The sequence below is a fragment of the Wyeomyia smithii genome, chromosome 3 (genome assembly GCF_029784165.1).
Source record: "Wyeomyia smithii strain HCP4-BCI-WySm-NY-G18 chromosome 3, ASM2978416v1, whole genome shotgun sequence".
Classification (NCBI taxonomy): domain Eukaryota; kingdom Metazoa; phylum Arthropoda; class Insecta; order Diptera; family Culicidae; genus Wyeomyia; species Wyeomyia smithii.
In genome coordinates, this window is record NC_073696.1 from 92823873 (window position 1) to 92851530 (window position 27658).

At 38.0% G+C, this 27658-nt stretch overlaps 1 protein-coding gene across 1 annotated transcript in view; it reads left to right on the forward strand.

Moving 5' to 3' along the window:
* LOC129729865 (non-lysosomal glucosylceramidase) overlaps positions 1-27658 on the forward strand; it is a 45092-nt gene that overhangs the window by 8463 nt on the left and 8971 nt on the right. Inside the window, exon 2 of the mRNA XM_055688731.1 lies at positions 5078-5347. Coding sequence (XP_055544706.1) covers positions 5078-5347 — 270 coding nt within the window. The remainder of the gene's footprint in view (positions 1-5077; positions 5348-27658) is intronic.

Below are 27658 nucleotides of genomic sequence, written 5' to 3' on the forward strand. Positions count from 1 at the left end.
CTTTTTGAAGTAACGCTGGAAACACTCCGTCAACACCTGCAGATTTGAAAGGCTGGAAAGATCTAACAGCATTTTCCACTCTGGTCGACGAGAAAATTTCGTCAAGTAAGTTAGAAGTTGAGACATCTTCTCTTTCAGATTCCGACAAATTCTCCAGAAGGTCGTCTCTCACCTCACCATTAGCGGAAACCTCGCATACAGCCGAGCCCGGGAAATGGGTTTCCATCATCAGCGTGTCGGCGGGAGTCTTCGTAAAGGCTCCATTCTGATGCTTAAGACTGCCAAGTTCAGTAGTGTGATTCCTGGCCAGCGTTTTGTGAAGTCTAGCAACCGCAGGTGTGTAAGATGATGTGTTTATGATCAGATGAAGAAGTCTCGTCCGAGACACGCCAGTTCTGATTTTTTTCCGAAATTGCAGGGCTGCATAATGTCAGATCCAAAACTTCTTCTCTGGTCGCGTTTGAAAAAGTCGGTTTATTACCTGTGTTGCATATGTCAATGTTGTTAGATGAAAGATAATCAAAAAGACTCTCACCTCTTCTGTTAAGGTCGGTGCTTCCCCACACAGTGTGATGGGCATTGGCGTCACAGCAGATAATAAAGGACCTATTAGTGCTGCGACAGTAGTGGACGAACGCTGCGATCTCAGGCGGAGGAACCTCAGGAGCATCACCAAGGAAGTAGGCTGAGGCCAAAACAATCTCAGTCCTTCCTCTGGTGGTTGGTACCTCGACCATGACCACTACGATGTCGCGTTTGATGAACTCTGTACTAGGGTAACATTTCAGTGTATTATTAGCGAGAATAGCAGTTTTAGGCGAACTCTGATTCTCGTCATCAAATAACTTACATTTGTTCGATTTAAGGTGAAAACTCATTGAATCCAAAAATGGCCGACTTCGAGTCACCACTTCGAATTTTCAAAAGCACAAGACTCGGAAATACTCATCGCGTTCCCTATGAAATTTTTTTTTTATGTTTGCTTCACCACAGCAAACATGAAATAGCATTTTCACAGAGAACGTATTAACTATTTCCGAGTCATGTGCTTTCGAAAATTCGAAGTGGTGACTCGAAGTCAGCCATTTTCGGATTCAATGAGGTTTCACCTTAATTCCGAGTATATTGCCTTTATTGGACCATGGTTCCTCAATGAGAACCATGTCCATCCCTTCTTTTTTGAACCTCCTACACAACAAAGCTGACGCACCTTTAGCGTGATGGAAGTTTGCCTGTAGAAACTGAATTGGTTCCATTATTATTTTGAGTCTGCTCCTTATGTCTATTAGGCGGAGCAGAGCCAGCATTTCCTTCCCGTGGGGAACTATTATCGTTTTCCACTAGTTTTCCACTGTTTTTCCTGTCGCCATCGATTCTGTCCTCAGGAGCTGGTCTTAGAGCCACCAGTTTGGCACCGCTAAGTCCTGCTATCGAATCGCTGGGCGGTAGACTAGTGGGATCGGTACGTTCAGGCTTTTTTACCTTCGGCTTAGAGTTCTGACGTGGTTGTTGTTTCATCTTACAAATCTGCGTTTCGCCAAAGCGGAAGTTTAACATGAATTGACGCTTAGTTAGAATCTGCAGCGAATCTTCATCCATGTAGAGCGTCCATTCGGCATGTCTGTTTGCGTTTGTGCGATTTATTATTTGCCAGTTTTTCGTGGTTATACCACTATTTTGGCTCTCAATGAGGCCTCTTATCCTTTCGTCGTTAAAATCCGCGCTTAAGGGGAAAAATGCATGGAAGCTTTCCGGACGAATTATGTCTTTCACGTCCAAGGCAACCAGTTTAGCATTCTCCCAAGGCACGAGTGACCGTGTCACATCCTTCAGCCACAAGGCAGTTTCTTGGTCCTTGCAGTGAAGAACCATGTACCCACTCTTGTAGCTGCATTTTGCGAACTCCGGTTTGACCACCTCGTGCCTTTGCTTTTCGACTCTAAGGAGAAGGGCATCTTGTACAGCGTCCAGATTCGCTGTTGTCATTTGTTTCATTGGAAATCCGCTGTGAATTATCCCAACTTTCACCAAGCTAACTACATCCCTGAACTTCCACCAAGCTAACAACATCCCTGAATCCCTTTCACCAAGCTAACTACATCCCTGAAAATGCAGCACGATTTTTCGAGTGCCCCAAAATGATCGTTCGCCCGAAACTGAATTGTGCGATTTTAGTGCAATATTTGTGCGAATCGGGAAGACACATTGATTGTACAAGACTTCAACTTTTGCGTTTACATATAAGGCTGATACAAATTTCGAATTCTTTTTATGTCCAAAGTTATCAAACTTAGCAAAGGGGGTGGCAAAAAATAAATAACACCGAGACGAAAAAAAAATAAATATCTTTGATAAAAGTTTGTGTGCAAGTTATGACGTTTGTAACTTGCATTCAAATAAATGTTGAAAAATAACACTTTATTATTATTATTATCTATTTCGCTTGCCTTTTGACGACACTCTCTCTGTCACTGGACTTGTTCATTGCTAAATTAAGCATTAATGCTGTCGGTAAACAAATAAAATGAATAAAACGGTATGAGCTTTTTTTTCTTCCCCTTCCAATATTCAAGATTTTTGAAGGGGGGGTGACATAAAATGAAAATAAAATTTGTAACGGCCTCACTGAACAAAAATCGAAGCTAAAAAATCCTCTTATTGATTGTTTTCTAAACAAACTTCAAGCTATTCAACAAGTCTACTTACCATTGAATTTTGAGCGACTACCTAAGCATATTCTTTCCAATCAATACAATATTGAAAAACTCTTCCGAAAGCAGTTTTGTCCGAAATTTCTTCACGTTTAAATTTGCTATGATATAGTTAACAATTTAAAGGATGGACAAAGTTGTCAAGTTGTCTAATGTAGCGTAATTTTGTAGTACCATGAAACGGGGTGAATTTGATCATTTTTTATAATATTTTCCAATTAACTCGCTTCATGCAGTTTTTCTCCGAAATAGTATATATTTGAAACAAGTACTGATGTGCGCTCAAGAAAACCCCTATGGCTATTGGTGAAATTTATATCGTTTACTTTATTAAATAAGTTCGAGAATTCTACAAGGCACTATCAGAACAAAAATAAAAAAAAATATCAGTACAGCTGGTTTGGAAACGAAAATGATGATATTTTAGGCTTTTCATCTTTGCTCACGAGATGGAGTTTACTAATTTTGCTCTCATTTGATCATCAATTCAATTCGGTTTGTTGCAAAAGGTCAAGAACTGGCTCTGATTTTTTTTTTGTAAATTCCTGCCTAATCATCAGTATTATATTAATGTTATGGAATCATTGTTGAGCATTGCATTTTTTTTTTGAAAAAAATTTTTTGTTCAGCTTTTATCAAACTTTACTCAGTTCTTACAAGTTATCGCAATTTACCCTTGATTCAATTTACTTTAAGTGGATTCAATATTTTATTGTTATTTTAAAACTTGTTTAATCACCTTTGATTGAGTTTTGACTGTGTTAGAGAAAATTCTCGAAAATCTGTAAAATAGCACCAGGCATGCAAGGGTTACCTTTGACAAAAACATTGACAAGTTGTATTTTGAGACTCGTAAACATTACCTCGTGATATAAGATCAGTATTTTTCGTCGTCGTCGTACGGTGTGGCATCATGATTAACATTATTCATTGTATGCAATTTTTTTTTCATATGCTCATATCTATTTAGAAAAAGTTACCATTTATTGATTTTCAAATGTTTTCATAAGGCAAGCTCATCAAAATCTCTATAAAAAACATCCATATTTTGAATATTTCAACATTCTATTGAGCCGGTAATCGTCATATAAATAACAAAATTCATTGAGATTTACAGCCTCTGCATGCAAATTCTAATTCAAACCTATATGCGCCATATTATACCAAAAATTTAACGATAATTCGATTCTGTTTTCTTGCATCAATTATCAAATCAGTGATTTATAACTTACATGTAGATGAGAAACGTAAAGAAACATTAAAAGTCGCCACCAGGTAAACAAAAGCTATTTTCAACGGAAAAACTTGCTAATTGGGTAGGTTTATGGCGCAGCAGTGACTTAAATTGCACTTTGCTGAAACAAACTAAACTGATACGTATATTGATCTATTCGAAGATATGTGTAAATAAATTTTACGACTGAACACAAGCGAACCGAAGATTATACGCCTTGCGATAATTGGCCCTTTTTATTACCAATTGTTGTGATTCTCATGCTAGTTTTAATGCAGCCTTTCGATTCTAACCAGATTTAATCGGATAGCTTTTTTTAAGATCGAATTTTTAAATAAATATTTCCAGGTTTTTTTTACCATGGAAATAATTCCAGACATTTATCTCTCTATAGAAATAATTGGCGTAAAACTTGAATCCTGAAATTCACTCAAACTATCGCAACATTTTTAAATGTTAGGTTTGATTGTCCAGTTATTACTGTTTTATTATAATAGTTTTATTATAATAGCTTAACATTTAAAAAAGTCAAATGACTATTGTTATCTTCAGCGGATCCGAGTATATTTTGGACGCGAAACTAGCAACAAGAATAATGTAACTCTTGATAGGTTGTAAATTTGAAGCATTCTAACATGCGATTGAATATCAAGGTTGCAACTGAATTGGCCATATCTTAATTGTATCATCGCTGTTTATTTTGAAACGCTTTCAAACCGTCTACATCTGTTATTCTCATGGGTTGAGCGGGCAACGTGGGATGGTGAGCTCTTCTATATCGAATAACTTGATATATTCTCAACTCCACTTATACCAGTCAGCCGCCGAACAAAACCAGACGCTGCAGTTATGTTGACCTAGAGGAGGGAATATTTGAATCTGGTAAAAAAAAACCTCGAATATCGCTTTTATTGCTTTATGATTTACGGGATTTGGGAGATACCTTGCAGTGAATTAAAAATAAATGAATCCGTGTGAGCACGATTCGCTCATCGCATGCTAATTCACTATATTATGATATTTTTATTAGTTCTGTAAGCAGGCACAAATTACTTCCAACCCAGAACCTTTGTTTACGTCACTTGTACGATGGCTCTAGTACTAATTCCATTTTCGCTTTGTCATCGAACAGGTACATTCCGTACTACTGGAAAGTATCACGGGAGGGACGCCAGGTGCTGATGGACTACTGGTACACCGAGAACGGAAAGCAGATCTATGGAGCCCCACTGGGGGGTATTGGCGCCGGTACGATTGGACGAGGTTTTGCCGGCGAATTCTGTCGCTTCCAACTCAGACCGGGTCTGTACGAGTACAACACAGTGCACGCGAATCAATTCATCGTCACCATTAAGGACGAGAACAACGTGACGATATTTCAGAGCTTACTTTCGTCGTACAGGTAGGTTGGGGTATATTGACCATATTTTCTTCTCCGCAACGTGCAATGTTGCGTGCTGTTAAGCGACGTAGTTGTTGAGAGCGGTGCGATTCTATGCTTTCACAGACCAAAGCATCAAAAATTGTGCAGAACAGTCATCATATTTCCGATCAAGAATCATGTTAAGCATATGTTGAGCTCTCGGGGACCGTTTATGCATTGCCACCTAGCTAGTCTCGAGAAACAATGCTGACCTAACAATCCAGTCGTCGTATGTTCGATTTCCGGTTTGGGAGATACTGTTAGTATCTATAGGATCGCAGCGTTGGTTCCACGGGAAGGTCAAGCTTCGACAGTGAAATGTTAGCTTCAGCTTTGCTTTGTTTTGCATTAGGGTAAGGGCACCGGTTTTGGCCATAGTATGTTATGTATGGGAGATATTTGTCCTTCTTCCTTCAAAAAATATGTAACTGAATAATTTCAACGGGGAAATCGGATGAAATCGCCTATATTCTGCACTAACAATGTGTTTAAATAATCAAATTATGTTTTATTGTTTACATATTTTCCAATTAAAAAACTTCTCTAGGATCCTGTTTTGGCGATAGAATTTCTAAATTGGCCACTTGGATTTCTTATTGTGGCCAATTCGCGAAAAAGTTGAAGTCACACGAAATTATTTTATATTTTGACTTTATCAAATAGATATATTTTAACAGCAGAAAATCCTCGTTTTTGACTAACCAAAGGGCCAGTATATATAATAATCAAACTAAATAATGATATTATATTCACACATAGCTAGCAGGGCAAAGTACTTCAAGTCAGAATTTGTTTAAACCTAATAGGATGTTTAATAACACTGACATCACATCATTGACCTATACTAATTTTTCGTCTGTCTTTGATCTACATTAAAAAGCTTCCGCTCTTACCTTTTTCACATAGAAACTATTTCGTATTATTTGCTAACATCAACTTCGTTAACTCAAGTGCCATTTATTATAGTCAAGTCAAGTTAAGAATCTGAAGCGTTAGTTTTGGTAAATACAAATGAAGCTACAGATTTGTAAATAATCTGAACAAACGGAGACTTTCTAATCCCAAACCAGTTTTGTAGTTTCACATATCTCATGCGATTAAAATATCAGCCCGAAAAACTCCTTACATTTCATGTTTTGCATAAACATCAATACGTTACCATGGTTTTGTTTACATATGGTCAATATCAGGATTATGAATCATGGAATTGCATTAATATGTGGCCAAGAATGGATCAATGAACGTTTTTGGAAGCTGTAGGTAATTTTGATATTGCAGAGAAAAATCACAACAAAATTTCTACTTTTGTTATCCATGTGCTGTAGTATGTTGTGCCAGATGCTGGTAACAAGATTTGTTATAGAAATGGGCAAATTTAAACAAAGTTATGCTCTATGAAAAATAGCTCGCAAACTACCAAAACGTTAGGCTGTATAGTGAACTGGAGAAAGCATAGTTAGTTCCTTTATTAAAACTAAAATACGCATATTCATTTGCTTAAGTTTGTAATAGTTTTGTTGAATAGTATCAGCAGGTTCAATAGGAGACTTCGAATTAGGAGTAATCTAAGATACTTTTCAACAATTATCAATTTTATTCTGTCATGGCCAAACCGGTTCTACCCTAATAGGATTTATCCCTAGAAAAAAAGTTTCGTAACCCTATCGCGACTTTTGACGATTTAACCAATAGGACTAATTGTATTTTTTTCTTGCCTTTTACGACTAATCCAATTTAGTTTCACTATAGACTTATAGAAAGCACATATTCCTCTTGCAATCCGTTTCCTTTCGAAATAATAATACTCTCCCGTGAAACATTACTTCAATCGCTTTAATCCCTATATCAGTGAGACGGATTGGGTTTGTGGCAAATGTGTTACTATGCGTCATCAGGTGTCGTGGTTTCAGAACGGAGCTGCAATAAGTGATTAGGCCGCAAAATAGCTCCTATTGAAATCAAATACAAAAAGCTTGTTATCCAAATGAAATGTTATGCAACGAAAACTGAAAATTGCTTCCAACCATTTTCCAAATTTCACTTAATTGCGTTCAAAGTGTTCGGAACCATCATTTCATTTGTTTACATCATATTTTCGTCGTAATTGGCGCGTTGCGAATCGATCCTGCACTTTCGTAATAATCCCATACAAGCTGCTCGTGAATTATTCAAACTGTTGAATTATTTCGAATCCACGTTGCTCGGGATTTAAATGTTCAATTAAATGTTTTAATATAAATATTCAACTGTTCAATCATGAAAAATCATTTCTTTTATTCCCCCTAAAGTACAATTCACTTCACAATTATTACGTCACATTTCACATTCCTACTATACTGGAATTATTACTTCAGTACCGGAAGTTTCAGAAATACACATATTAGACAGTATTTCACCATTTTAGACTGTTCTTAGGCATCTCCCAGTTGGTCTCGAGGTACGATGCTGGCCTAACAAGCCAGGCGTCGTAGGTTCGAGTCTCGGCTCGGGAGAGACTGTGTTAGTGTCAGTAGGATCGTAGCGCTAGCCCCGCAATTGTCTTGTACACTCAACAGTTGGCTGCGAAGTCTGTGTATAATAAACAGAAGGTCGAGTTCCGATACGGAATGTAAGCCGAGGCTTTGCTTTGCTAGACTGTTCTTCGGTAACCGGACGTAATCATGTAATCATGAGTGCGAAATAGTGCATGGGGCCGCATTGCGACCTACGAACATCATCCAGTTTTCGGAAATGTTTTTGTTTGTGTTACCGAAACCGGAGATCGCCATATTTTTTTGCATTTGTGGTCGATTTTTGGTTGCAGGGTGTCACCCGATTCCGGAATCCCCATATTGAACGATATTTGATTATTTCAGACTGTTTCTTAGAAACTGGAGATCGCCATCTCGAATTTTAGAATGATGTTTGGATTTAATTCTCGACTCTGGAAAGGCCCAAATTGGATGAAACCAGGCAAATTTTGACTGTTTTCCAGAAACCATAAGTCGCCACCTTGGAATATAAATTGCGTCTACAGTTGATTTACAGTATCATCCCGATTTCGGAAATACCCATACAGTGACGTATCGCTTTCATCACGGTCCGTTTTTTCCACGTTTCGTTTCTATCACTCTCGAATTTACCACGCAAAGCATATCGATTTTGTCACTTTTTTTTGAAATACATTTAAAAAAAAACATTCATTAATCCACCTGGCGATAAGATCTATAGATACAGACTAAGTCTTTCTCAAACAGTATATTTAAAAATAAGCATCCGTAGAGTTGAGCAATCGGATTTTTTGTCAAAATGACAGCAGATGCTTTCAAGGAAGATTTTTTGAATTATCTGATGGATGACTCCCCGAGAAAAAATATCCTATACAGTCTTTTCTGCACTCAAATAAATATACTTAAAAAAAAAGAACCAAACACATGAAAAAAGCACTTTTTTAAATCGAAGCAATTTCTATATGAAACCACTTGTATTCTCGAGTTTTTTTTTTTTTTCGTAACAGCTACGCTGTTGATAGTAGCGTTGTGAGCGATAAAACAATTAATTTTACGTTCAAAGAGAGAGGGAGAAGTTTTTGCTTTAGTAACATTCTGTTATGAGGGCTCGATTTTAAAGGGTTATAAACTTAAAATTTATATCAAACGTAAGCAAATGAGCAGATTTCTTAACAAAATAATACCAAATGTCAATTCTACGCAAAACTTTCAAAATTTAGATATGAAATGCAATGCAAATTTAGAATTATGTTAATGAGTAGTAGAATACAGTCAGGTTTTTTACGTGGTTTTACGCGGACTTTCTACCTGGGTTTTCAACGCGGTTTTTCGAATTGGCGCGGTTTTTTTAATTAACTCGGTTTTTTTAAGTATCACCGCGTAAGTTAAAGAATCTTCACGCGGATTCTCGAATTAACGCGAGTGTGGAACCAAAAACGTCTAAGTGTTTATTGAGTAAAAGACTTAGTCAAAAAATAAACTCTCCGCCCTCCGAAAGATTCAGAATGACCGTCAAAGAGTACGATTTTTAATGCTGGTCATAGAGCTTCCCGGTTTTTCCCCAAGCTTTTCTTGGTGGTTTACTTTACGCAAATTTTTAATCAACGCGGTTTTTTACGCGTATCTTCGAATCAACTCGTTTTTTTACGCGGATTTTCGAATTAACGCGACTTTCTACGCGGTTCTCTTTACAAGGTATGTATCTCAGCGTAAAAACCTGGCTGCATTATTTTTTTCGAAACAACAATTTCCATTTGGTTCGTTTTTTTTTCTCGAAAAACTTAATGATTAGATTAGATTCATTAAAAAGAAAAAATTATGATCCAAGTGATCATCAAATTTAAGTTTATTACGTTATGAGATGAACTATTCAACTAATGACAAATGATGACACATGTTTTGAACGCAGATTCCGAACAGTTAGAGCTGAAAACAAGGTCAAATAATATCTAATATGGATATTTTCTGAACCAAGATTGTATCTAGAGGCCGGCAATCAACGCCAAATGCCAAGACCAAATTGCCAAATACCATCCAATATGGGTATTTCTTAAAGCAGTTTGGTACCCAAAGACTGTCAATCAAATTCAGATTCCATTTTAAAATTCAAGATGAAGACTTCTGGTTTCCGAAAATAACCAAATACCACCCATTATGGTTATTTTCGGAACCAAAATGATACTCAGAGGTCGGAAATCGACCCCACACACCATTCTGAAATCCAAGATGACGATTCCGGTTTCCGATAAACAGCCAAAAAACGCCATTTTGAAATCCATAATTGCGGTTTCCGATCCCCAGAAAACAGCTTACTTACTTGCTTACTTACTTACTTACTTAAACGGGCGTACGCCCTAAGACATGACTTGCACAACATAATTCCGCCAATTTAATCGGTCCATGGCTGCCCGCCTCCAATCCCTGCGGGCACTCCGTAATTGCTAGATCATGCTCTACTACCTACTACCTTGCTCTTTGCGCTCCTCTTCGTCTCGTACCAACCGGATTCGAGGTAAGAACCAATTATGCAGGGTAATTGTCCGTTGTTCTCGGCACGTGCCCTGCTCAACGTATCCGTTCAGATATGGCACTTTCTGGATGCAGGGTTTACCAGAGAGTTGCGCGAGCTCATGGATCATTATCCGTTTCCACACTCCGTTCTACTTCACACCACCAAAAATGGTTCTTAGCAGCCGTCGTTCGACAACTCCGAGCACTCGCAGGTCCACTTCAAGCATTGTCCACGTCTCATGCCCGTAGAGAACAAACGGTCTAATAAGCGTTTTGTACAAGGTACACTTTGTGCGGGATCTTAGACGTTTCGACCGTAATTTTTGTGGAGCCCATAGAAGGCATGACTTCCCGGCGATATTGAAATTCTCCTCCTAATCTCAATATCGTTGTTCTCAGTCACCATTGCACAGTGGTCCAGGAATGCAATCTAGCGGAAAAAAATTATTAACTCCCGATCGTGTTGGTTTTTTGAAAAATGTTTTCTGCAATGTTCATGAGAATCATCCAAGAATATTTTTGTATGTAAATATTTGTACTAAACGTATACTAAACTAGTACTAAATTTTTTTTCTTCATTTTTTCAATTTAGAAGGATGGCTTCTTTTACAAAGTTGTTTGTTAGCCAATAATATGAAACTCTTTCAAAGTCACAACTGTTCAAGAAGCCATAGTGTGTGAAATATTGATTTTTTGCTAGTACATTTAGAAAAAATGAAATGAAAATAAAGATTTTTTGTCCATTTTGTCCACAAAAATCAATATCTCATACACTATGGCTTCTTGAATAGTTATGACTAGGGACAGTGGTAAATCGCGATTTCCCTAGTTATGACTTTAGAAGACTTTCATATTATTGGCTAACGAACAACTTTGTAGAACAAATGATTCTTCTAAATAGAAAAAATGAAGCAAAAAAATAGTACTAGTTTAGTACACGGCTAGTACAAATATTTTCATACAAAAATATTCCTTGATTATTCTCATGAACATTGCCGAAATCACTATTTCAAAAAAACAACACGATCCGGAGTTATTAATTTTGTTCCGCTAGATTGCATTCCTGGACCACTGTGCATTGAGCCAAGGTTGACGAACTTGTCGATTACCTCAAACTTATCACCGTCGTTATCGTAGCCTTCATCAGTCTGGTAAGCTTCCCGGGGAAGCCGTTCTCGTCAAGTATTCTTCATAGCTCCTAACGATTAATCGTGCCATAGGCGGCTTTGAAGTCGATGAAGAGATGATGCGTAGGGACTCTGTATTTGCGGCATTTATGGATAATCCGCGGCAGAGTAAAGATCTGGTCCATGAAGATGGCCTGATGACTTCCCACGAATTTGTTGGTTAGTGGTGACAGTCGCTGGAAATTCATTTGGAATATCTCTTTGTTGGCGGCATTCAGGAAAGTGATCGCTCGGTAGTTTTCACAATCTAGCTTGTCGCCTTTCTTGTAGATGGAGCAAATAACCCCATCCTTTCACTTCTCCGGTAGGCATTCCGTTTCCCAAATCTTAACAATTAGCCGATGCAGACAACTGGCCAACTTGCCCGGGCCCATCTTGAGAGGCTCCACTTCGATACCGTCCTTTTCAGCTGCCTTGTTGTTCCTAAGCCGCCGGATAGCATCATTAACTTCGCCTATCGATTGGGGTGGCACATCTCCATTGCTTGCTGCACCGACAAAGTCTCAGGCGTCGCTGATGTGGTCTCCTGCCTGTACGGCATTCAGATGTTCATTGTTGTCTCCACCTTTCGATCACCTCACGATCATCCGTCAGGATATTCCCATCCTTAGCTCTGCACATTCTGGCTCGCGGAACAAAGCCTTTGCGGGATGCGTTGAATCTCTGATAGAACTTTCGTGTTTCATAAAAACGGTACAGCTGTTATAGTTCTTCGCACTCCTCCTCCCCCTGGCGGTGCTTTTTTCCTGGAAGAATTGAGTTTGCCGTTTTCGGTTTTTTTTTTCGTACCGCTCCACGTTCTGACGGGTGGCTCTTCGCAGCATTGCTGCTCGCACTGCGTCCTTTTCTTCCAACATCTGCCGACATTTCTCGTCAAACCATTCGTTACGTCAACTCGGTACTTCGCGACCTAGGACGTTCTCCGCTGATTCGACGGTAATCCAGCAGACCTCTAGAGGGGCTTCTTCCAGCTCGTCCTCTTCTGGCAGCTTCGAGAGAAAGCGCGTTGTTTTCGGCGGTACCGTATGTTGTTCACAACGGATAGTTTTTGGCGTATCTTTACCATCACTAAGTTAGCGCCCCGAAGTGTTTTGACGCCGATATTGTCTAAAAAGTGCCGACCATCTAGAAAAACGAGGTGTTTGGAGTTTCTGTTTGGTTAGGTGATCTCCAGGTGTACCGATATTGGATGCTATGCTGAAAAAAAGGTGCTACGTATGGCCCTTGATTCTTAACCTGCACATTCTGGGGTTAACCGGCAACCACCCGATTACCCGCTTCTGAATCTCTCCCATCACTATAAAAGCTGCACCCAGCTCATGTGTGTCACCACAACTCTGGTAGATGGTGTGTCCATCCCTGTACGTACGCACCGGAGTCCCTTTTCAGCATACCTCCTGCAGCGCTACGATGTTGAACTTGCGGTTATTCAATTCTTCGGAAAGTACACGGGTACTTCCTAGGAAATTGGGAGAACGGTAGTTTCGTGTTCCGAGTATCCAATCGTTAGTCCGTTTTCGTCGCCTGGGTCTTTGCCGATTGTTCTGGTTCGAATTTTCTGTTATAGCGTTCGTTGCTTTTGTATTTCGGTGTGCGGGCTTGCGAGGCCCACGACCAACCCTACTTTCTCACAGGAGCACCGACGTTGAGCTACTGTTTTGAGTCCCGAACACAACCAGGACTTTGACATAATGCCTGTGGGTGCGCTACTTAGGGCACTTGTGGTGGCGTTACATGTTCAGGAAACTTCCTACCCGTGGAAGCCCGCTTCCCCTGTCAGCATACGACCGGTAGTCCTACCAGGGTTAGTTACCCGATCTTCTTACTAGTTACTTATATCCCAGTTGGCAGCAACGAAAAGGTAGGGGTTCGGTAGCGAGGAGGCTAATGGTTCGCATATGGGAACTATATTGCGCCTTTAGTCCAGTCATTCGCCAAACAACCTAATATTACTAAATACCACCAAAAATGACAAGAACAAGATACCTGACTTCTAGTTTTTCATACATTTTGTCCGCTGTGCGGTTAGTGCTACCATCTTATGACTTAAATGCGCATGAAAGTATGATTATTAGCAAAATCGATTTATCGTGCATAACACTGGTCAACACAGGTGCACTCCAAAAGCTCAAACCGGAAAAAATAAAAAATTATAGCGCAGACAGACGTCCAAGTTGAGTTCCAAACTTGTGTAAAGTTTTTACCTTTGTTATACTAAACAAAGGTTATAAAATCGGTCGAAAAAACGCAAAATAGATCCAAGATATGGAGGGCCGAACCGTATATACCATTCGACTCAGCTCGACGAACTGAGCAATGTCTGTTCGTGTGTATGTGTGTGTGTATGTGTGTGTGTGTGTGTATGTATGTTGTCTGTATGTATGTGCCGCAAAATACTAACGCACCTTTCTTACAGAACGCAATATCCGATTTTAATGATCTTATATGCAAACGAAAGCTACTGTGCTCCCCCAGAATGCTACCGAGTGGATTTTTGATTAGTGGCTTATATTTTAAAATATTGATCAAAGAGTATTTTTTATATGAGACATTCAACTTTAAAGGCAAAATTAATGGCACGGAGAGCCATGTGTTGTAATCCAATTGGCTCAGATCGACGAATTGAACAATTTATGTATGTTTGTATATGTATGTATGTGTAAATATGTTGTTTATATATGTAGTATATCAAAATCGACCCAAAAAAGAAAAATAACAAAAAAAAAACATTCTTTTTATAGAACGCTCATTCCGATTTTGATGTTCGCATGCTTAAATGAAAGCCCCAGAGTTCTTTGAAAATCATACTGAGTGTGATCTTTTATTTGTTGCTTGAACTGTAGAATTTTGACCAAAGTATATTTTAGACATGGGATATTTTACTTTCTGGATAATTTTTCTTTCTCACTGCTCTTTCTTCTTCTCTATCCCTCTTTTTTCGTATCGCTATTTATTTTTCAAAGGAAATCAACAATCATGGACAACTTTTCATAATCTTTACACTCTTCGTAGTGCGTCTTAACTGGTGTAAATAAATTACCCTTTAGCTTTAGCTTTTCCAGATTTTAGAAGAAACTGTAATGCTTACTTAGCTCCTTTCTCGCTTTCGAACTTCTTATAAAATACATACTAAATTGTACGTTGAACCTTGATTTGCGAAGAGTAAGAAACATTTACTGCTTTCGGGAGCCAAGCATTGTAGTAAAATCTGATCCCACAGTGTGCAAATGTAAAACAATTGGCGGTGCAGATATTTTGAAAAGCTTTACCAAAGATGTATAGACCTATTTACGTACGAACGTGTTAGTGCCACCCGTTGAGAAAAACACAAATAAACACTGTTTGTTTGCAATGCTACGTTCTGAACAGCTGGAAATTTTTTCAGGTGAACACTTATTTTATGTTTTAAATTTGTGACCAGGAATCTGAAGTAGCTGGTGAACGTAATCGGCAGAATAAGGAAAAAGTGTTGGAGCAACTCTACATGGCTATACACGTTTACTAGTGTGCGCAGGTGAAAAGTCACTTATCTCTATGAATGATACAATATGCTCATGTAAGATATAAATATTGCTTTCTAATTTAAGACTAAGTGCAAACAGAGTATCCATGTTATTCCACTCCTCGTTATCGCAGCAAGATTTAAAAAGTCTTTATTCCGGATTTTTTCACACAGCCTAGGCCTTCGAAAAGAATAATGTCTCGCCTACACTCTGGAAATCCAAAATTCTCGAAGATCGTAGAGAACCTTTATTTTCAGATAATGCATTTGAGATAGAATTGAATTAACAACTTTCATCAATAGTTATATTTTTGCTTCAATTCGTAAAAAAACTTGATGCTTATTCATTAATCTAGGTCCTGCGATTTCTGAAAATAAAGCGAATAAGTAGAACCGCATTAAACTAACATACATGTTTGCTGTTCTAGTGTGAAATCAGCACCATTGTTATCTATTACTGTTTCCCCACGTTCGATTATTTCAAAATAAAAAAAAATTAATTGCTTCTAGCCAACATTTAAATTGGTTTGTGTTCGAAAAAATAAGACTCACCCGGGCAGGAGAGCATAAATCATAACTCATCAATAACATATTTAGCTATGAGAATTTACATAGGCGTAGCCAGAGGGGGGCAGGGGGCCGTTGCCCCCCCCCCCCTAAATGTAGAAATTGGTGCAGAATTTTGTTTTCAATAACTCTAATAGCACAAAACGACATCTTTAGCCCATAGAAACATCTGTGTAAAGTATCAGCCAGATCAAAAATAATTGATTGATTGATTGCCAGATAAATAATTGAAATGCTTGCGCTATGTTGCGTGTAATTGCACAGGTTTTTCAGTTGATCCACCAAGGATATTGAAGCGGCGAAAGTACCGGGCAAATCCGCCTGCATCAACTAGCTTGAAGTATTGGAACCGAGCTGTGACAATTCCTTACCTTGATTCTCTTGTAACCTCACTGGAAACACGGTTCGATGAAGATAGTGCACCAGCCTACGCGTTGTCCTTACTGCATCCCGCTAACGTAATACACATGTCGTTGGAAGAATTCAAGCGCAAAACCGAGTTTCGTAATTTTTTATGAAGTTGACAATTTTGATGGAGAGGTGGAAGTTTGGTATTAACATTCCAGCAGCATGAGAGCAGACCGTAACAACATGGAAGAGTTGGGTCTTATAGATAGACCTGCTAGCTAAAGTCCGTTCTTTTTTTCCTGCGACTGAGAAAGCAGTTAAAATTGCACTTGCTCTACCATGGAAACATACACGATTGAACGCTCGTTCAGCGCTTTACGTCGGGTGAAAACCTGGCTGAGGTCAACAATATTTGAACAGCGGTTCAGTGCTCTCTGCTTGCTGAGTGTTAATCGGCCGATGGTCAACAACAATCGTGAAAAGACACATGAACCGCTTCCGGAACGTTTGACGTTTGATGCCCGAGGGCTTTATTGAGAATCTTGACTGTGGGCTCAATCTTCACGTCCTTGGGAAGCTTTGACAGAATGTAGTTGAGATAGCGGCTGTGCAAATGGGTGTCCAGCTTTCGGAGAAGTGAACGCACCTTCGCCGCATCATTCAGCTGGCCTGCATCGTTCTCAAAGAGGTCCTGGTAGCGGTTAAACAACAACGTCCGAACGTTACTCCGTTTTCTTCGTCGAAGACAAACTCGATGATGTTCAAAAAGAGGGACTCCAAAATCTGCTCCGGGGTTTGATACTGACGCTGCTGGACCGCTATCCGCTGTAAAATTTGGGCCATCTTGTGAATCATATCTTGAATTCCCGGTTGCGGCTGCTGATCAACTCTATCTTTTGCCATGTTCGTGGATTCTTGAGATCCTCGTCGCCAAAAAAATATGTCCAAAGGTTTAAATGAACTTAAGAGTTTTTAGTAAAGAACATCTATTTATATTCGAGGTTGGACAAAGAATTATCAAATTTTCTACTCTGATGTCAAGGACAACTTTTCACTGGTTGCCTTGATGTAACAATCACTAAAGACTAGTATTTATTTCAATTTTTCAAAACACACTAAAGTCGCTTTTTACGCGGGGGAAACGTGCCGCGTAAATTCCGGAATCCGCGTAAAAAACGCGTAAATTTCGAAATCCGCGTAAAAAACCGCGTAAATTCCGGAATAGACGTAAAAAAGCCGCGTAGAAAATCCGCGTAAAAACAACCGCGTAAAAAGCGACCTTAGTGAACCATTTTTTACTTCTAAAATTTTGAAGAGCTTGCCCCCCCCCCCCCCCCCCCCCCTATTTGAAATTCTGGCTACGCCCATGAGAATTTATCGTGTTATTCGAAAGATATTCACGTTTCATACATGGTTATGAAAATATCATAAAACTTTGATGTCATATCTCGCTATGCCTTTAATAAGATATTTGAGTTGCTTTTAAAATATCTCATTAAAATTAAGTTTTTAAGTGTAAATTGTTCGTTTTTGATTATTTATAATATATTCAGTTTGCATTTAGTGTTCAATAACTTGAAAATATTTGAATCGGTCATTTTTGTGATCTTTAATGCAAATTACTGGTTTGTTATTGAAATATCAAGCTTTGCTATTCATATAGTCTTGGAGGAACAATATTTTGGTATTATTTTTTGATATTTTACCAACTATGTAAACCATATTAAGATCACAATGAGGTGTATTTCCAGTATCTGGTTGTGATATTATGATGTTATTTTCTCCTGCTCGGTGCTCCTTTTATTAACATTCATATTATTTGCGAAAACCACGTCCAGCTTCGATTCAATGATAGTCTTTGGTTAACTCTCTGAAAACTATCTTTTAAATTCATTTCATTCATTATTGAAATTGGACTTACGTTGGTATACGATTTGTAATTGACTGGCCTAATATGTATAAAGTAATAGTTAGTATAACAAAGGTTTCTGCACCACTAGGTGGATTAATTCAGGTTTTTGTAGTAGCAATTCGTAACCAGATAGCGCTAACAATGACGCCAGTCTTGTACACCAGCGAAAAAAAAATGTTCTGTAGCGAAAAGGTCACCAGGCTAGTGTACAAGTGATTTATAACGCAATTCTCTTTGAAAATTTACACAAAATTTTCAATCAATGTTATTCTTGCTTGGACCTCTGTCTGTGATTAAAGCTAATTCTGCAACATAGACCCTAACATTTTTATTACTGGACGTATCTCAGAAAAGTACAGAAATAATTGTTTTCCACCCAACATTAACGACTTGAGCCTCCACATAACAGAACTTATCAAAATATGGTCGTTGTAGTCATCAAAATAGAAGGATACCCCTTCTATTTGTAAAACAAAATCACCTATTAAAGTATTTTTATCGAAATAACCGTTATCAATTTGTCCTCTAAACCCTTTTGCACGCATTCTCCTCGAATCCAACAAATTGAAACTATGCTTAAATTATACTTGATTAAAGCAAATAACCCCGAACTCCTAAATGTAGTGTTTTAATAAAACTAGGAACTTTCCAGAAACACCTATACAGGAAAGCTGGTTTTGGGCAGAACTCATAAAGCCCCATAGATATGTAATGGTAAAGTTAGTATTTGTTTGAATGCATGGCACATTTAAAAGATATGTGGTCGTCGCCATACTCTGAGAGCCACAGCAACACGGGCCAGATATCAGCTAGTTTTTTTATAATTTTGGGATATTTGCTAGCTTTTTTCTCAATTCAATCGTCATTAAATCACAATGAAAACATGCACATGCCCAAATAATGACAGAATTAGAGCCTACATAACCCTTCCAACAAAGTTGCAAACATAATTTTATTTTAATAAACTGAACAACCAATTGAAATCGGGATATAATTCAATACAGGGTGAGGAACCAATTTTAAACAGCTTATGCAGCCTTCTATTGCTTCTATGCATACTAGGGTGGGGAAAAATGATCGATTTTCCAGAACCAAGTTTTTTTGGTTCCTTTTGGGGCCCCACACAACCATAAACTTACCGGGAGTCGATTGGTTTTGTCTCCGCTTGGCGCATTGCATTTCAAATTTGTATGAAAATTTATATAGGGAAACCCACTTTTTAGCATTTACCTTTCTAGAAAGCTCAATAATGCTCTAATAATGCACTACATTATGTTAAAGTATAGTATTGCAGATGCCGAACAACTTTGCAGAAGACACTGAAGAGCTAGAATGTCCCTAGGAAGAGCTATAGCTGTTCAAAGTTGAGTATGTCGATGCAAATGCAGAAAATCATGTTTTCTTCCAACATCACCAATGCACCGGTGTCAGTAGGATTCCCATCAGAAGTAACCTGTCGCAACGAGTTTATACACTCAACTGGATCAAGCAAACAAACTCAGGTCAATATTCTAGGCGTAGAAAGAATCTACAACGTGTTTCAAAGGTTACTTCTGATGGAAATCTGACTGACGCCGGTACACTGGCAGTGTTGGCAGAAAAAATGATTTGCAACATAAATTTCGACATACTCAACTTCGAACAGCTCTAGTATTTTTTGGGACACCCTAGCTCTTTAGTGTCTTCGGCTAAGTTGTTAGGCATCAAAAAACCTACCATTTAAAGTTATGAAACCTATGGTTTGAGCCATTTTGAGCTCTTTAGAATGGAAAATGCATAAAAGTTGGTTTTTCCATACAAATCTCCATATAAATTTGAAATGCAATGCGTCAAGCGGAGACAAAACCAATCGACTTCCGATAATTTTCGGATTGTTTGGGGCCCCAAATAGAACAAAAAAAAAACTTGGTTCCGGCTTTCTGCTATCAAGTTTCGTTTTTTCCATATAACGATTCCCCACCCTAATGCATACTTCGTTTCGGTACTCGAAATGTGTAAGGTGAAATCAAATATATTGAATACCAATATAGTTCACTTACGTGAAATTATGAAGACAAATTGAAAATGACAGAAGCGTTAGTCACCTTTTCGACCGCTAGGTGCGCCACTTCTGATTTTGTTCTACACGACATGCGAAATAGAGTAACTTTTGACAATAATATTACCCTAATGGGTACACTGAAAAAAATTCACATTTTATTGTGAAGTGGACTCGGCCGAATATTTTATAATAATAAAGTTCGCCTATGCATAAGGTTTGTACGTTTGTCGACCTCCGACAATATTTTGAGTTGTAAAATGGCGACTTCCGGTGACTGGGAAACTGCCGAAAATGACCAAATACCACCTAATATGGGTGTTTTTTTAACCAGAATGACGCTCAGAGGCCAGAAATTGTCTCGAAATGCCAGTTTGAATTCCAAGAAGGCGACTTCCGGTTTTTGAAAAATCAGACAAAATTTTGAATTGTAAGATGGCGACTTCCAGTGATTGGAAAAAAGAGGAAAATGACCAAATACCACCAATATGGATGTTTCTTTAACTAGAATGACGCTCAGAGGCCAGGAATTGTCTCTGAATACCATTTTGAAATCCAAGATGGCGACTTCCGGTTTCTGAGAAACAGCAAGATATGACCAAATACCATCCAATATGGGTATTTCTGAAATCGTGATGATGCACTGAAACCACAAATCGACCTCAGACAACATTTTGAGTAGTAAAATGGCGACTTTTGGTGACTGGAAAACTGCCGAAAATGACCCAAAAACAACCAAATATGGGTGTTTCTTCAACCAGAATGATGCTCAGAGGCCAGAAATTGTCTCCAAATGCCATTTTGAAATCCAATATGGCGACTTCCGGTTCCTAAACAACAGTGGCAAAGGACCAAATAACACTCATTATTGGTATTTCCGGGATTGTTATAATGCACTGAAGCTACAAATCGACCCCAGATAACATTATGAATTGTAAAATGACGACTTCCGGTGAATGGAAAACTGCCGAAAATAACCAAATAACACCCAATATGGGTATTTCTTCAACCGGCCGATTTCCATCCAATATGAGATGTTTCGATACCAGAATGATACACAGGAGCTAGAATCGACCACAGACAACATTTTGAATTCTAAGATGGTGACTTCCGGTTTCTGTAGAACAGCCGAAAATGACTAAATAACACCTATTATTGGTGTTTCTTAAACCAGAATGACGCTCAGGGGCCAGAAATTGTCTCCAAAAAAAAAAATAGCCTAAAGGGACCAAATACCACCCAATATGAGTGTTTCTTTAACCAGAATGATGCATGGAGCTAAAAGTTGACCTCAGCCATTTGAATTGTAAGATGGCAACTTCTGGGAAACAGCCGAATACTACTGCATATGAATATTTCCGTAATCGAAATAATGTATAGAAGCCAAGCATTGACCCTGGACACCATATTGAATTCGAAGATGACCACTTTCAGTTTCTGGAAAACAACGAAAATAACTGAATACCACCCAATATGAGTGTTTTCGGAATAGAGGTGATGTACTAAAGGCAAAAGTCGAGGATGTTGTCATTCCGATAAAACCAATAATTTCAAACGATAAAAACAAATCGCAAGAAATCAATGAATTTGGAATGTTGAAAATTATTGAATTAAACACAAAAATAGGCGGGACGAAGTTTGCCGGGTCAGCTAGTAAATACATAAATATGCTGGTTAAAGCAAATCTGCAAGAGATGAATACGAAGATTAGAACTCGAGAGCAAAAAATTCGGAGGGATAAAAAAAAAACAAAAAAATACTTTCAAAACGAAGAAAACTAAACATTAAATAATAGCTTTTGCATAACAGTTGTTATCACTAATTATGTTTGTTTTGTTGAATATCTTTTATATATAATATAATAAAGCTTTTAAACCAATTACAACATGATATGTATTCATACTTAAATTGTTAAATTGATAGAACATTCAATGTTATCTAAGCTGAAAGTTGCACAACAACCATATACGACTATTAACAACCATTGTGCGGTTTCTCCTTTCATCTTTTTCACGAGGTAATTGAAATATTCATTCAATTGTACACTTCGTGGCCTGATTATTGAGCTTGAGCTTGACGGCCGCACATTTCGAAGTTGCTTCCCGTGATGGATCTGAGCTAGTGAAGTTACACAGGGAACCACGTATATAGCAACTTGGGATTAGTTTACCATTTACACGTCGTGGCCTGATTATTTGAATATTTCTACTTCGTGCCTCGATAAGCTACATCTATTATATTATCAATATTTAACTCCCGGAATGGCGTTAGTTTTACATACAAACAATATACGCACGAAATCTGCAACATATTTTTTTCTGTGAAAGTATGAAATTGAGTCAACTAAATCTAAAATTGAGTAAATTCAGTTTCGTGTGTGACAATGTCACACGCTCACAGAAATTCAACAACAATGCACAGTGGTACAGTAAGGCAATGTAGGCGGACACGAGTTTTTCGATGCGATCTTGTGGTTTTAGAGTAAATTTTTTTTCTAAGAACTTGTTTCTTATATTTAGTCTATTTTTAATGTGCAAATGAAAATTAGGGTGGTCCTGAAATCGACTAAATGAAAAAACTAACTTTTTATTTGCATGAATAAATGTATACATTCATCGGCACAGTTGTAGATCAACTAATTTTAAGCAACTTTCGGTTTTTCTTCACAATATTTATGCAATATTTGTTCTTTCAAATGATACCAAATAATATTATTTATATTTGCTCTAAACGGAGACATCAATATATCAAAAGGGCCTATTTTTAAAATAGAAATAGTGAAAACTCTTCATCTGTATAATATATCGACAATGTTTTTTCGTCAAAATTGGCGTATTTTTGATTAAAGTTACCGAAGAAAACTTCGTTTTTAAATTTGAATTGAAAAAATAGAGCGAAAAGACTGTTTTTGGAAACCAAATTTCATGTCTACAAAAAAGTTTTTTTACAAAGTTACTTAGAATTAGTTGGTCTACAAGTTTGCCAAAGAATGTTTTATTTCGTTGATTTTAGGACCACCCTAATTTTTATTCGCACATGAATAGAGGACTATGTATAAGAAACAACTTTTTACAAAAATTATGCCTTTAAACCGCAAACCAAAATCGCAACGAAAAGTCTATGTCCGCCTAAATTGCATTACTGTACCACTGTGCAATGAGTTTAGTTACCTTTTTCACCACAAGAGGGGGTGTTCCCTGTCTGTCTTCACGGGATTATATGGGAAATTCGAGAGTGAACTATATTGTTATTTTGAGATATTTGGTGAAATACAAACATAAGTATATCAATTCTCGCGCTATCTTTTTCTATTGTAAAGCAGATTTGGCTAACTTTTACAATAATCAATTAAAGTTGCAATCCCCTCGAACGAGGAAAAAAAGAGCAAAATTTGGATTTTTTTTTCAAGCGTGTATCACCTTTTTTATTGCATAAAAGTAGTAATTTTCTGAGAGTTCAGTTATTCAACAACAACAAAACACGTTTGTTCATAAGAAATACCAATTATTTGGATAGTAGTTTTTGATAGCGACGCAGCAGATCAACTAGAATCAAAAAACTTATATTTTTTCATTAGTTCAGAAGTATGCCGGGTATCTGAGCGATCGTTTTTATAAGTATTTTATTTCCAGTGCAAACTACCACGTTTTTCCCGAGAAAAAACATGTTTTGAGCACTGAAAATTACAATAAAATTTGTTTTTTTTTCGGCAAAGTTAAACTTGTTTCAAAAATCGATCGTTCAACGGACGGGGAATTTAGTAACGAACATTGAAAAAAAGATGAAGAGAATCGGTTCAATAGTTTGATCGCAATCGTAAACACGGCAAAGTCATTTCTTGAGAAACAACATTTCTAGATAAACGCGTATAAAGCTTCAAGTTTAGCTTATGCGGCCGTGGTAAGGCGCGCTGCAAATCGCTCTAACTTTCTTTCTATTGCTCAGATCTTTATGAAAATTTGTTGAAATGTTCTCAAGATGTTGTACTTCAAGATAATAAAAAAATCCAATTTTTTGAAACCTTAAAAGGTATACAACCCCTTAAGCAGATTGCATATGTTTTGCAGTGGATTTTTTCAGCACCCACAAAACGGCTACAACTTTGGTTGATTTTTTCAAATTGATGTTTGTTCTAAATCTCCCAGCTGGTCTCGAGGTACGATGCTGGCCTAATGAGCCAGTCGTCGTATGTTCGAGTCCCGGTTCGGGAGAGACTGTTAGTGTCAGTAAGATCGTAGCGCTAGCCCCGCAATTGTCCTGTACATTAAATGTTAATTTAAATGTTTAATTTAAACAGTCGACTGCGAAGTCTGTGTATAGTAAAACAGAAGGTCGAATACCGATATGGAATGTAGCACCAAGGCTTGCTTTATTTATTGGGCAATTCTCGCTGAAAGTTCGTTTTTTTATTTTAGTTCGATTAAACGCAGTAAAAAATTAATAACTGCACATAAATTTGTTCCATTTGGTGGACCCCTTGTTCGCCAAGGGGTGAGCAAATTTTTAGAGAAGTGAAAATCGAATATTTTTATCGAGCTATATTTCAAATATTTGTCCCAAAACCCTCTACAAACAGCATTTCATTATACAGAAAACATCTAGGGCTTTCATGTGAAGTATTCAAAAGTTTGACCGCCATCTTGGATTTGCCACCATTTTGAATTTTATCATTAAAACGCGTTTTTGAACAAGTTGGCAACCACCGATTTTAATTCTGAGACAACCATTGGAAAGCTGAGAAAAAATCCTACAAGATACATTTAAAAAGTCAGGTGTGTCGCGAAAGAAACGTGGCCGTCGAGCCAATTTTCTATACCGAGTTTTAAAATTTCCAACGCGCGCCGCGCGATCGATATAGCAGCAAGCGGTGCTTGCCACGCAGCGCACACTGAACGCACATCGTTTAGTATGCACGAAGTACAGGTTTTGAATAGGTCTTTATAAACAAATTATTTGGATAGGGTAGAACTGCCATTTTTTTTTCTCTGTGTGGACTCATCACTGCGACCAGAAACATGTTGATCTATTGTGATATTGCCCAGGTGTTTTCTGTACTCCGCACTTCATATTATTGGCAGTATCACTAATTTAAATGTTTAATTTAAACAGTCGACTGCGAAGTCTGTGTATAGTAAAACAGAAGGTCGAATTCCGATATAGAATGTAGCACCAAGGCTTGCTTTGTTTATTGGGCAATTCTCGCTGAAAGTTCTTTTTTTTTATTTTAGTTCGATTAAACGCAGTAAAAAATTAATAACTGCACATAAATTTGTTCCATTTGGTGGACCCCTTGTTCGCCAAGGGGTGAGCAAATTTTTAGAAAAGTGAAAATCGAATATTTTTATCGAGCTATATTTCAAATATTTGTCCCAAAACCCTCTACAAACAGCATTTCATTATACAGAAAACATCTAGGGCTTTCATGTGAAGTATTCAAAAGTTTGACCGCCATCTTGGATTTGCCGCCATTTTGAATTTTATCATTAAAACGCGTTTTTGAACAAGTTGGCAACCACCGATTTTAATTCTGAGACAACCATTGGAAAGCTGAGAAAAAATCCTACAAGATACATTTAAAAGGTCAGGTGTGTCGCGAAAGAAACGTGGCCGTCGAGCCATTTTTCTATACCGAGTTTTAACATTTCCAACGCGCGCCGCGCGATCGATATAGCAGCAAGCGCTGCTTGCCACGCAGCGCACACTGAACGCACATCGTTTAGTATGCACGAAGTACATGTTTTGAATAGGTCTTTATAAACAAATTATTTGGATAGGGTAGAACTGCCATTTTTTTTTCTCTGTGTGGACTCATCACTGCGACCAGAAACATTTTGATCTATTGTGATATTGCCCAGGTGTTTTCTGTACTCCGCACTTCATATTATTGGCAGTATCACTATTGAAGTGAAAGATACGCTTTTCATTTATATCCGTGCTTGTGTGTGAGAGTTTACCCTTTCATTTCAAGCTCACTACTCTACTATACCGAGCCTCTTTTCTATCCTACCAATATCGCCGAATTACAATTCCCTGAACTGGGGCTACATCTAACGTTCCTCTCTGGCCAGGTTTATTCTAAGACGGACTTATTATGTCAAGAGGAAGGAGTCTTATCGAAACCTCGTTCCTCGAGCCAATATCGCCAATAACAATTCCCTGTGGAGGGTAAATATTTCTGAAATCAGTTTTATTATAAGAAGGACTAATTTTGTCAAGAGGAAGGAGTCTTATCGAACCTCGTTCCTCCTACCAACACCACGTCACAATCACAATTCCCTGAAGAGGCACTCAATGCTTCACCTCTGGTCAGGTTTATTGTTAGTAGGACTTATATTTTTTGTCAAGAGGAAGGAGTCTTATCGAAACCTCGTTTCTCAAGCCTAGACTGCGTCATAATTACAATTTCCTAAAGAGAACTATTATACGTTACTCAGTACAGTTTTATTATAAGAGGGACTTTTTTGTTAGGATGAAAGTCAGCAAGGGTACTATAGAATTTAGCTTGTAGAAAGGGTATGTAGTGGAGAGCCTGAGAATGAACCCATGTTAAAGTCCTTTGACAACCAAATGACCTGATTCTACTAAGATTCGAACTCACGACCACTCGCTTATCAAAGCGGACTCTGTAACCTTGCGGCTACGAGCTCTACTAGAACTGCCATAGATGGACTACTTTCTTCAGTGGACAAAATACTTCGCCAGACAAATGGTGACCATTCACCCATTTGTAATGTACTACTTGAAAAATGGGAGGTTAGAGCATAAAAGTCTAATCATAATAACACCTGTTCTCGACCACAACTATGTGCTTGTTTACTGTTGCTTCAATGAATTGCTTAGTTACATGAAGAAAAATCTGCCACACGTATCAAAAACGCATATTTTCTCTGACGGCGCTGAAAGTCAATACAAAAATAAGTATAATTTTACAAACATTACGTTTATGAAAGATGATTTCCAAACGAACGTGGAATGGAATTTTCACGCGAGCTCGCACGGGAAATGCCCATGTGACGGAGTTGGTGGAACCATCCAGCGACCTGCCTGTAAATATAGCTTTTCTCCCAAACGAGACAGGCTGATTACAGATGCAGTATCGTTCTACGGATGGGCTGTGGAAAATCAAAGCAAAACAATGGCATTCGCTTACGTCGAGCAAGCGGATTACGAAGCGGCTCAAATTAAACTTCAACATCGGATGGAAAATGTCAAAACTATCAAAGGAACGCAGAATTATCACTATATTTTACCTCAAAAACAATATAATTTGTTTGCTAAACAATATTCCAATAGTTCTGAGAGTGACTTCAAACCTCAAATGCAAAGCTTAAGACGTTGATAAATGTATTGGTAACAATTGAGTATTTTCTTCGTGTTTTCATTATTTCACTTGTATCTTGTCCACTTAAGAAAGTAGTCCATCTATGGCAGTTCTACCCCAGGAGGACTGGCAACAAGGCCCGCTAAGTGTCGTGCGTGTTTTATCTCTACGTGAAATTTAGCTAATTTAAGCTGTTTCCCCCCAAATAATATTAGTATATTCAGTGAATTTTATAAATTAAGTTCTGTTGGCTACCGGAACAGTGAAAAAAGGAGTCACCGGGAAATTCTAAGCAAGCTAAGTAACATTTTATTTTGTAAATATGTGGTGTGTTTTGCAGTCGGTTATTCGAGACGCACAAAAAACACTGACGAATAAAGTACGCTCACAGCGCCTCCTGTTAGCGGATAGAAAA